Source organism: Eurypyga helias, unplaced genomic scaffold (assembly GCF_000690775.1).
Source record: "Eurypyga helias isolate BGI_N326 unplaced genomic scaffold, ASM69077v1 scaffold7371, whole genome shotgun sequence".
NCBI classification, from domain to species: domain Eukaryota; kingdom Metazoa; phylum Chordata; class Aves; order Eurypygiformes; family Eurypygidae; genus Eurypyga; species Eurypyga helias.
In genome coordinates this window covers 23758-36556 of record NW_010228873.1, presented here as the reverse complement: position 1 = coordinate 36556, position 12799 = coordinate 23758, and the positions used below count along the sequence as shown (strand labels likewise).

The 12799-nt window shown below is 40.0% G+C and overlaps 2 protein-coding genes across 2 annotated transcripts in view; one reads left to right on the top strand and one right to left on the bottom strand.

The window, feature by feature from the left end:
- Nucleotides 1–968: 968 nt before the first annotated feature.
- MANSC4 (MANSC domain containing 4) lies at nt 969–1651 on the top strand (the record flags this gene model as incomplete). The annotated part of the gene is made up of 1 exon (XM_010160181.1): nt 969–1651. A coding segment is annotated over one exon (683 nt), but the record flags the coding sequence as incomplete, so codon positions are not given.
- Nucleotides 1652–10494: 8843 nt separating this feature from the next.
- The window catches only part of MRPS35 (mitochondrial ribosomal protein S35), a gene marked incomplete at its 5' end in the record, with an annotated part of 24115 nt that continues 21810 nt past the window's right edge, over nt 10495–12799 (bottom strand). Inside the window, one exon of the mRNA XM_010160180.1 lies at nt 10495–10889. Coding sequence (XP_010158482.1) covers nt 10611–10889 — 279 coding nt within the window. The remainder of the gene's footprint in view (nt 10890–12799) is intronic.

The following is a 12799-nucleotide window of genomic DNA, read 5'->3' as shown; positions in this document are numbered from 1 at the left end:
CACTTGATCCCCTCATCCAAGTCACAAAACAACTATAGGAAAAGTTAAAAACACACCAGGTCAGTTGCTGTGCTAGAGATGAAGTAACATGCAATGCTAAAAAAGTGTAAGACTTTTTTCCTTTTTCATTAATATACCTACTTCTGAGAATACTTTTCCCTTTTTTCCATTCCGTATTTGAGAAAGGACCTTGAAGATACACCCTACTTTCAAAATTCATGTTCTCAGTACCTAATCAATTCTATGCTCAGGGAAAATACCATACCAGATAGGACAGACTGAAGCAAGGCTGCCACTGCTCCATGTTCCCAGATCCAAACAGTAGCAAGGCTGAAAGTGTATTCCCATTAGGAGCATGCACAAAGAGCACGCATGTATACCACCAGTAGTCTTACATACACGGCCAGCTACACAACTTACACGAACACAAGAGACAGACACACACGCACAGGCAGCACCAAGAGCCTCCTCCTGCTTTCTCTGGATGGAGGTCTGCTACTGAAATATATATATATACACACATACGTACAGTGCAGCTCCCTCCGGCAGCTGGGCTCATGCTCAGCCTGCCCAGTAGCTCTGGCCTCTGGGCCCCAGTCTCCCCAGTTGCCGACACCTGCGTGTATGGCCCCCTGAGGGCACAGCCCCCCTCCAGTTGCTGGTGCAGACTGCCACACACACACAGAGCTGGCCAGGACTCCCCTGTACTCCAGTAGCCTGGATCCCTCCCTTTCCTTACCTTTGTTTCCTTCCCTAAGCATCCTGTAGCAAGTCCTCTGTGATCCCAAAATGCACTTCCCTGGCATCCCATAAGGTGTCCCATAACCCTAGGCAGTGTCAACCCCAGTCCAAAAGGTGTTGATGGGTATTATTTGGGCTCCCCAACCTGCCATTCTCTCCCTGTGCTCTTTTGTGGGGGTGCAGATGAGCTTTTAGCGCACAGACTAACACCGTTTATGATTTCATAGGGATTGATCCAGATCTTCTTATTTTTGAAAGACTGACACCCAAAGAGCCAAATACTCACTCATCTATTCAATATGAAAGGCAAAACAGCACAAGGACCACTGACTGGGAGAGATGTCAACATCATGATGCCACATCAAGTTCTCTTCTGCTCCAAGCTCCATCTACTAGCACTAGCCGGGGCTTAACAGCGAACACCTACACCTCCAGCACAAGCCTGATGGTCCAAAAAACGGAAGTTACTACTTATTCCAGTTCGGAAACCTTCCTACTGGATGATCATTTTGCTAAGAGGACAAGCACAACTTCAGTAAGCACTAGGTCAATCACCAGCTCAGACAAAAAGACTGTACGCTCAACTTCGATACCCAAGTCTGCCGAGGTATCATCCCACATGCACACTCCTCCTCGTCTGAACAGCAGTAAGCAACACTTAAATGAAACCAAAGGCTATAGTGGTAGGAATTACACTTCAGATAATGAGGTGCCTGCTTGGGAAGCTGCGGCTTTGGGTGTCTGGTTGATTCCTGTTGTGCTTTGCTCTTCTCTCATCTTCCTTTGCTGCTGTACGGTTGCTTTCACAGCAGGGTGTTGCAGAAATAGAAGAGGTCAGTATAAGCCCATAAGGAGAACAATAATGTCGAGACGATTCACAAAATGTACTACTGTCAAAGGTAATTTGTAAAATACTGTCACCATCCTTGTTTTGGAAAAAAACCCCAGCTTTTAAAATACGGATCGGTGCATACATACCAGCTTATTTCTTTTACAGAACCAAAAATAACTTTTCCACTGGTGGTTTCAGAATCTTGCAATTTAATTCTCAAGAGAGGAAACAATTCTCCTGTCTCTTTAGGTAAGAAGTACACCCTCCTAGCTCCCGCTGCATGCTTAGAGCACATTTTGGTTCAACATCTGACCCAGACTAACGCCTAACAAACAGTACACACTGTCTCTAATTCAAGAGAGCACATTCACTGCAGCTGCCCATATCCTTTCCCTTGGTTTTGAACTAAGCTGAGAAAATTCAGTGCAAGTGCAATCTGTAAAACTGACTGAACTATCGTAAGATCATTTAGCTCTAATCATCCTTTAATTCCCTCAGATCTAGTAGTTTCTATAAAAACTGTCCATTTTTCTCCAATTAAGTTCTAGTTTGACCTTTTCCACCATTTGTTCCTAATACTGAGACAGAACAATGTAGCCAGAACGCTCTACTTCTTCAAAGAAAAACACCCAAAAGAACCCAATTCCCCATAATGCCTGAATTCCATTAACCCATACCCAAAAATCAGATCATTCAATCTTCATGCTTTACTTTTACTTCCCTTTCTCACCTCAGTCTCCTGATAACAATCACTTCAAATGTTTTTCAAGGCCTCACAGAAGCACCCGCAGACTCCAAGTGCTTTTGTAAACTTGCTCTGCAATGCACTGACAAATCCACTCTTGTTACTGGCTAAGGAAAACACCAATGTGGCTAACGTTTATTCATGCCTTGCAATTAGCATCGATCGGTGTTGTCCACCTTGACTTGGTTTATCCTGCCTACTCATATTTACATCATTAGCTTTTTAAAACAGGGACAGTCATTTGATGTATGTTGCAGAGGAATACATAAAATGTTTTGAAAGCTCTAAAAATTAGCTTTACAATAAAAACTTTTTTTTTTGTTTCCTCATCCTGTACACTGTATTCACAAAAGTGCTCCTCTTGAACAGAAATCAAGTGACTAGATCAACAAGGTAGCAAGGTATTTCCTTGCCTTCCCTTATTCAGGAAGTTTGCTTACTGAAGCAAACATTTTCAACAGAAACCAGGATTGTTCTTCTGCTCTTACGTTTGTTGACATCTCAGTGTTTCACTTTCTTCACTTACTGTAAGAAGTTTCTATTTCCCAGACAAGTGTAAATGTTAAAAAAGGAAACAATAAAAAAAAAAAACAAAACAAAAAAAAACCCACACAAACAAACAAACAAAAAAAAAAAAACCACCACCAAAACTTGATTGTCACATGTTTCTCTGGCAGGAAGTTATTTTAAACCTAGTAAGATTCATGCAACGTTCAAAGACCACAGTGAGGAGGCTGTTAGGCCATGTGAATACTTAACTGCAGTTGAGCAGGTTGGTTTCAGAGGAAAAGACCTCCCTCTGTTTTAAGCCCCACTGATCAGCACTGTAGCTTGGAAAACTGAAATTTAACCCCCCTCCTTCTTGATAGGATTTGATTGACCTTGCATGCTAATTTAGATGTAATAGAAGAGAGACTAACACAGGGCAAGAACATTTTGAAGGAGCGGGGTTATTTAATCAGTTGAAATAACACAGAAGAAATTCCTTCTATTTAGCTAGAAAAACTAGAATTAGGTATGATTTAAGGGCAGTTCTACACTGACATGTAAAATGATACAAACTCTAGAGATGTACCTACTGCACGATCTACTTTAAATTTGAACAAGGTGGCTTTCATCATCAAACTGCAGTTTTCTAATTCATCGTGTGGCTGAACCTAGCACACAGTTTAACTGTCACTAAAAATTTCAGCGAAGAATGATGACACCCCAAGGGAGTTGACATGTAGTATTTTCCAGGTTTTTAACACCAAAAGGAAAGTAACCAGGAGAAAGGAATACTCTGCATTGTATCAAAGGACGCATGTGGTGAGAGTGTAAATAAAGAACGTACGTCTCATCATGTGCTCATCGTCCTCGGCTAATTTTCACGCATCTAACCCCGAAATGGAAAAGTCTCAGGCCTGACTCATTTCATTAGGAAATAAAGGCACATGTATGTCAGAGGAGGATCACAGTTCCTCAACCTCTGGAATAACGTGATGTGTTTTATATCCTTGCTCCACAACTTACACTGGAATTGGTGATATACACCGAGACCATTGGTATGATCGCTTTTAGACCAGGACTGCAGACCACGTGGGTCAGGGTTCTCTTTGTACAGTGCTCTACCAACTATTCTCTGAAATTCTGAAGGAAACGTTCCTGGCTCAGCAAACCACCTTCCTGTTAAAATCACGAGAAGGCCTAACTCCATTTTATAAAGTCTTACCCAGAAAACAAAGTTCGCTAAGTTCCTGTTTTGATCTCTGCCACAGATAAGGGGCAGATGCTTCACACATTGTGACTACCCCATCAAATACATTAAATAAACAAACTCACAAAGCACATGCTCCACGCCAAACTGTGATACTGTTCATCTCGGTACTGATGACAAGCACATTGTGTCACAGGATTCTCCCACAAAACACGTCAGCCACCACTGTCACGTCAGCTTGCAATTAAAGCGCTTTTAAAATTACCTTTTCCCCTCATAATTTTTAAAATCACGGAACAAAAGAAAACACATTTTAAAAACCAACTTGCATCTACGATACAAAAATATATCAAAAGCAGATCTAAAATCCAGCTAATTACCTTTCTGCTTATCTATTTGCTACCACTTGAATAAATATCGAAGATAATATAGTAATACATAAACACATTATGAAATTCTTGGAAATGGCCAGAAAGATAAAAATGGTGAAGTATACATTTGCTGCCGAAGAATGGTTCAGCAAAAACTGCACTTTGAAGAACACTGCATTTTTATATGACAGAGCGTTAAAAAACCTAAACCCAAACTCAGAAAAATAATTTGTAAGGGAACTAGATCTGCACTCCGTGATGCCTTTCTTCAGGCTGAATAGAGCCATTAAAATTCTGCCTGCGTTCATGTTACAGTCGCCATAGCTCCCAAAGAGAAGGTTTTACTTGAGAAATGAAGGCATTTCAAACAGAAAAAACTTTCAAGACCTTGCAGCACTGAATTCCAAATATAATTTCTCCTGACAATCAGGGAAGATACTAAAATTATTATTATTGCTCCATAATTGCATGTCATTTTTAGGATACAGAATTCCCATGCCAGCAGCTTAGTCCAATTCAGGTAGGAAAATTATGTTCCCTCATTGTTTCAGCTGGATAAGGTGTTTCATTTTTCTTAGTGTTTTGCCAAGCATTGCTGAATATGACTTCTCTTCAACTACAGAGTCACACGCAATTTCATTATGTTTTGTTGTTTCACACTTTAGATTTTTTATTCGAATCTAAGTTTGTATTTTATTTTCCGGGTTTTAAAGACAAGAAAGTGCACACCACCTTTCTCCCCGCTCCCCCTAGTAAGACTTGATGAACGCTTTAGCAGTTTGCGGTGGTAATATTGCACACAGCGCCCTTCGCTCATTATCATACCGAGAGGGATGCACTTCTGATTTAACTCATTCTTCAATCATGCACACAAAACGGGGGAAGATGCTGAAATCTGTAAATATATATTTATAATCTATTGCTGAACTTGAAGCTACATAAGCAAGGTCATTGCGTGTCTAAGGCAACACAGTTCTTGCGCTATCGATATGGGTAACATTTGAGACAGTAAACAGAAGTAAATGTGAGCATGGGACATCCCCCATCTCTTCTTCCTCCACAGTTAAGATACTACTGTTCTCAGATAAATATTATGCAATTCAGTTGAAAACTGACAGGTTCTAACATATTGCAATACCTTCATTACACAAGGTTTGCACCAATTTCATTGTCCCCAAATCCTTAATATCCATCCTTATGCTGACACTCCTTCCTGTTCAGGCTGGGCAGCTGCTATCTACATGCCTGGCAAAACATCTGCTGACAGTCTGGAGTGCTGCAGAGTCAACAGTGCTACGCCTCTCCCAGCCTGTTTAACTCTTCCTTTGCTTAAATGATCCTGCGTAGCAGCCTGATTCCAGAGCTAGTCTTAAGGGACAGATACTACTATTAGTTTGTTTGTTTGTTTGTTTTAAAAAAAAGGAAATCAAGTACCGAACAAGTGAAAATCTGCTATTCTTACACTCGGGATGTTGTATACCTACGAACGTCAAGACTAGCAAAGAAACCCTTTCACTAGATGGGATACAGTCCAATATGCCAGAAACATAAATCGCTGCAAGAAGGCATTAGTTTTAGTAGAAGTCAGTCATAGGTCGTATACTATTTCTTTAAAACAGGCATTTTTTTCACCTCCTTTTCCTCTCGGAAAAGTAACTTCTATCTGATCATTGCTCAGTTGTGTGACCTGCAGCAAGCCTCAGTCACCCCTGGGTATCTTCATCTCCAGATAAGTAACTGTATAGCGCACTTTGTAGCACCTTGATGCTCCTTTTGATACTTCCAATATTATGTTCTGTAGAATCGTGTAATGAAACTAGAACCTCAACACTCACCAGAAAAAGAAAATGAGACAGATGTGAAAATCTGTATCTGTCCCACGCACAAACACCTCTGGGGCAGGATGAAATGACTGTGATATACAAGAGCGTGTCCTGGTTTATTGGCATATAAAATAAAAACAGGCAGGAAAGAGTTACATAAAGGGTTACATAGCAGCGGGACTATTCTGTTACAGACTAGGAGAGTCACAAGAAAATAAATGCATACATTTGAAGTATGAGGGAAACCAAGAAACGGGTAGAAAGATGGTTTGAGCAGACAGCACATCCCTTTTCAGGCAACTGTCCCTTTATCCCTTACTTGTGTTTGTAGCAATGTTACGTAAAAAAGTGTCAGCTCCAGGCAGGAGGATAAATCGGTTCCCTGAAGACAGTGAGATTACCTGTCGGGGTTTACCAACTCTTCACACACAGCCAGCCACGTTCAGATCTTAGGGCTTGGCGCAGTTACAAGCAGTCGTAGCACTGACTCGCCTTGGCAAAGACTGAACTACGTCTGTCTCCACAGGCGTTCTTGTCTCATCTGAGCAAGAGATGTGTCCAACAGCCCTTCTTTCAAGGGCAAAAGTGCGACAGAACATAGGCACCCTCACGAGACTACTCAGGACACTTTGAACATTTCCCTTCAAAACTCTGAGCACACCGTTTACTAAGGATATCTTATGCCAGCAATTACAGTATTTTCTAGATGCAAAAATTTATCCAGAAAATTAGCCAAGGCAAGTTCTTTTCTTCTTTTCCAGTCCGACCAAGGGCAAGATCTCAACCTTTCTTTGGAATGTTTATATGGGAGATAAAAGAAAGATTAGTCTTCTCAACAGCACCAGCGAAACTGTGGATCACAACTATTCCAGATGGCCAAGAACTTAATTCATGCGAGGTTTTTTCCGCTGGAGGCAGCTTATTTTTCCTTGCTGTAAGGAACTTACTTTCCCAGTTTGTGGGGGCAAGTGTTTGGATTTGAAATGAGACATCTGCTCCTTGGAGGTTAGAACAGCGACCGCAAAGAAGCGCCTATAGTAGCCTTCCTGCTCGAGTTTCAATCTATGATGGACAGGGTTGCCTGAGGTCACGGCTGTCACGAACTACCTCCATGTTCCTCTTGGCCAGTAAATACCAGTGAAAGAATTACTTAAGGAGACAGTCAATGCCTCTAGATACTAAGTGTGGGTTTTCTGCTCCTCCTCCCTTCCAGATCTATGCACTGGGAGGCCTAGCCTGTTTCTTGATATAAGTGTTACCCATCTACATTTCTAATGGAATGTAACGCAAGCACTTCCACGTAACAGAACAACGTCCATACGCACAGGTATTTATAGAGGGATGCTTAGGGTGATGCATTTACATTATAACGTACGTGATGCATTCATAAGTGACCATTGCTAAGGCTGTACTTAACACTGCGCTGTAGGGTTGTTTAACTTGTCAGTCTTGTACTCAAACTCTTCACCGTTTTGAAACTTCAGTGCAGGTTCCCTATGGGATGTCTGCAAGAGTATTATGCAGGAAAATAAAGATGCCTAGTTTAGCGCATAAAAACCTGTGCTATATTATACAGCATCAAGGTGGGAAGACTCCCGCTGGAGTTAAGATGCCAGTGCTCTCGGTATTCTACATAACCTCACAGAAATACTGCTGCCCTCAAACACTAACAGTTTGGAGTGAGAAGCCAAAAACCAGAAAGGGAAACATCCAAGATGAGAGAGTGCAAAACACAATCCACAGTACCTCTGACCCAGTTCACTGCCCCTCACAAGTTCTGTGCTGTAACATATAAACCACTAGTAAAAAACACAGCTCTGAATTTCATATTGCCTTTGATTCTAGAAGTTTGATTGGACACTTACAGGACTATAAAGGTTTTTAATTTTGCTCATGTGTTTCTTAGCAAGAAGACAACACTGAAAACCAAGCTTGGAGGTCAATCTTGCAGATTTCTAAGCCCAGCTTGCCAAGTGTTCTATAGCTCGGGGTCATTCAGCCAGATACTACTGGAAAACTGGTATCTTTGACAATTAATTTCTGAGGGTGTTGGATGTGGTTAGTGAATTAGTCCCAGCAATGTTGTTGACCAGAACTCTATTGCTGGTAGAGTCACTTGAGTGTCCTGGCACTCAGGAGACAGCCACCTTTTATTCTTCCAGTTTTTCTTGAAACATGTAAAAAAGGTATGTAAGCTAGACTTCAACAGTTCAGAGGGAACTCTAGAAGCCGGTGCATTTTGGGTTTTCCATGAATTAACTGCGGAGCTAATGAAATGCTAGTATAATCAAATGAAAGATCAATTTCCCTTGCTGTGCTGTGAATTCTACCCGCCATTATTGTTAGTAAAGTCAAACTGTTATTTTAACCATGAGTTTCATACAGAGTTCTGCTTAGGTCCATTTAAAGTCTATGAAGAGCAAAGGAAAACTGAGTCGTCCTCTGTTGCAAAGAGGATTTTATCGGATGCTCATACGTCCCGAGTTCTTACTTACAGATAAGTTCGTGCCACTGCAACCAGAAGTTAGTTACATATGCTTGCTAGTACGCCAGTCCTTATGCAAGCACTGATGTAGCTAATTAAGGAAACATCTCTCTTGTGTACATACTAGAACCAAACTGCCTTTGGAATAAAGCCAAGCACAACTCCACCACCACCCATAATGTTCTGAGTCAAACTGCAGTTACTTCCTCAGTAATCTTGGTTTCATGGCTATTCAAAAAAGATTAGGAATTATACAGATGTACTATTTCAAATGAGACTTTTAAACATTGCCCCCATCATCCCTGAATAAATGAACAGCCTAATAATCACCAAAACTTTCCCCATATTAAGCTTCTGCTAAAACTTCCCATTAATACAAATCTCAAAGGAAGGACCACTAAATAACCAAGTTGGTACGTGCAGAATTGGGATTACAGGACAACCACTTTCAATCTTAGCTACAGCTCTGGCAAATTGTCAGGGAGTAAAAAGCTGCAATAAACTCAGTCTCCTGCCACACGAAAACCATCTCTACCCAAGAAGAATCCTTCCAAAACTGACAATGGTTTGGAAATAGGAACACATACACCCTTTGGCTGTATGTAAACACAAAACAATGAGAAATCCTAGCAGTGAGTGAGTTGAGCCACAAAGAACAGTCTGCAGAAATCAATTCCTCTTCAGTTTTCAATGTCCTTATTCTTATGCCGGTTCCTCTCAATGAGTTGCTGGCAGGGCCACATACTAGGTTCTTTTAGAAGGTATGCAGAATCCTTAGGTAAGTCTTATGAATAACAACTCCCTCCGCTTCCTCCAGAAAATGAAGACTTTCTCTCCAAGTGAAATCTTAGTAAGCCAGGAAGGTACAATGAAAGCAAGAACAGAGTTATTTATGCCCTTTCAAGCTAATCATTTTGATTTTTTTTTTTTAAATTAACAATGAGAGGGCAATAAAAGTTGCCAGTGATTAGGGTGTTTCAAATCCACTCCTCACCAACACAAATTACCAAATAAGATAAACACCCATATAATTTCTCTCTCCGTGCTTCAGAGCAGTAAGCGGGATGAGACATACCTTTTGTTCCTTGAAGAGCCTGGGTATGTTCAAGAGACAACTCAGCAGACCTCAGCGCAGCAAGACTCGACCCGTTCCTATTTAAGCTATATACCTGCCTCACTACTCACCAGCTCTCACTTTCAGCAACCCTCATCATTCTTCCTTTTCCCTGTACTTTGGTATCCTGTCACTAACTGCTAGTTCATCTTTCCACTCCATCCCATTTTCTACCATATTTTATTCCATCATTTCAGACATGTATTTCTACCTGGGGTACTTGTTAGCCCTCATGATGACCACTGAGAGAACCTCACGTTGCTCAGTGTGCTTCAACACCTCTCCAAAAGTTAAACTAATGTAGGCAACATTAGCTTTATTTTACAAATAGGGAGTACAGATGGAGAAAAATCTGAGTGACTTTTGAAAAGCATTTAGAAAGTTTAAAGCTCTGAACTTTGAGACTGTTGATTAATGAAACTCAGAGCCTGAGTAATTTCGTTGTTGATGGCGTTACTCTAAGTCATATGCCAAAAGAAGTTGTGTGAGAAGTCAGAATGTGGCTAAGCAGAGGACTGAACCAGGATCTCCCAAGCTAACAAAGCACAGAATAGAATGTTCAAGTCACCAATATGACTCAAAACATGCTTTATTCAAAGAACAAGATTCATGGACAGGAAAATTATATTTAAAAGAAAAATCCAGTGGTAAAGAAAAATTTGATTACTGTTGAAATTAAGTCATCATCAGGTTTCATATTTTTGGTTAAGGTTCTGAATAACTATACATCCATATCATACAGAAATATCAACATAGTAGTTTAGTATTTCTGTAATAATCACATGTACCTGCAGAGTCTGCCCTCACGGTAATGCTGATATATTCAATAGTTTCTTCACAGATTCCTTATACTGAGACAAGTTATCTTCTGTTTCACCTTCATTTTTAAGTGCAATTACAGAGTTTCTGTAATTCTTAACCACCTCAGATGCAAGCAGCTCTTCCTTAGTTACATTACTGACATTCTCTGAGGCTTTTATTCGAAGCAGTGTATCCAAGGCATTTTTCTGAGAGCAGCTATTTTCCCACATATACTGTTCCATGTCTTCCTCAGTCTTCTCACTCTCCCACATCTCAGTTTTCTAAAAGAAAACATACATAATCTTAAAAACTACTCAAGTCTGAAACAAATAAAGAAAGAATTTAAAGAAACTTACCACTCATACCAATTCACTTTAAAAATTACTTTTGTCGTGGCAGGTATTTTATTTCCCCTCATCTAAAGTAAAAGGATTGTAACTCAAACCAAGACCAAAAAGTGCTGTATGCCATACATTCTCTGTGCTGCATGAGTTTCTTTCCTCCCACTTACCAAGTTCTTTATGAATCCTGTAGACATAACTAGACTAGTCAGATTGGGAAGAAAGCTTATGGACTATACATTATGAATAACAAAAAACCCTTGTAAAAACAGTAATTTTAAATAATCCTAAATGCTCAAGCTCTGGAAGTAGCCACCTAGCTATTATGTCTCTAGCCTATGATTTTGGTATGTTTACATTGGCTGTAAGATGCAAAGTGAGACAGCTCATACCAAGTAACCTATGATGACAGACAGCAATCCTTCACCATTTGGGAAATGTTTTAATTGTGACTCATAAGGCAAAGCACCACAAATTAATCCATTTCCTCTTCCTGCAAAACAAACTGCTCCTCAAAGGAATCTCTACCCAAAAGGTGCTAATTTTTACCTAATTGGTGTTGCAAGATTCGACAGGATCAAAAGTTGAATGCAGACAGAAGACATCATCCCAGCGCCTGTAAATACCTGGTTTGCGCAGCTGGTCTTTATAAACTTTGTGTTTGTTGCAGGCCTTCTTCTAGCTTCACAGACTGTTTAAGGGATATTTCAAATGTTATAACCTGGCACCTTTGTCTACTTAATTTTTATTGTGCTTCCGTAAATATATATGCTTTGTAGATGTATTTGTATACTTATAATTATTTAGTACTTCACTGACAGAAACAATACACAGTATCCTTATATTATTTCCATTATGTAAGAATCATTTGAAATATTTTTGGTTTGCTATTGGTGGTCATGTTTTCCTTACAATTGCTGTAGAAATCATGTGGGTTTATTTTTTGTTGTGGTTGTTTGGTTTTGGTATTTTGGGTTGTTATTGGGGTTTTTTGTTTGCTTATTTCAAAGAATTCTGTCTGCTCGTCAACAAAGTTGCTGCAGTCAAACCATAATACTTGACCACCTTTAATTAAGAATCAAGATTATTACACACACACAACCCTGTGCACTTGGGCCCATCTATCTAAATTTAAAAATACTTCAACAAATGCTGCATCCTGCACCTAGTAAATGGAATTTCTTGTCTTTTAAATCTCTGAGTCCAAATGTTTATTCAGAAACAGTGATTAACACTGCTACAAGGCTCATATGACTGACATTAAAACCTGGACACAATACAACACAGAAGTAAAAGAACCTGATTCTATTTCTAGGGGTGTGGGCAGGGGGAAACCAGGAGGTACTGTACAATACAGACTAATACTAGTCTGTATTTCTAAAACAGGAGCAGAACGAGTGGGTTATCGTAAAGTATTCCTTGTATGTCTCAAAATATTGCAATTTAAAAGTGGAGATTTACACCCTTTAAAATTACTGACATCATCCTGTTTATCTGCATAATGACTATCCAAGACATTTTTTCCTAAACTCCCAAAGAATCTTAAAGCAAAAGCTTCTCTCACAGGGATAGGGTTTCTCACAAGTAAGGGAATATGGGTATCGCGCCTGGTCACTCCCTGGACCATCTCTGAAGTTCAAACAAGAGATCACTGTGAGGCGTTTAAACGCATTTAAGTTATGGCAGGGACAACAAGAACTAATTACAGTTATCTCTTTGGGAAAATCCTTTTCTTCACACATGAACTTACAGGATTTCGGAGATGCACACCAATAAACAGATTAAGATTTCCCTTTTTTGAACGATACAGAGCACGGAGTTTTTGAAAGAGGACAAAGAAACCGTTAAGT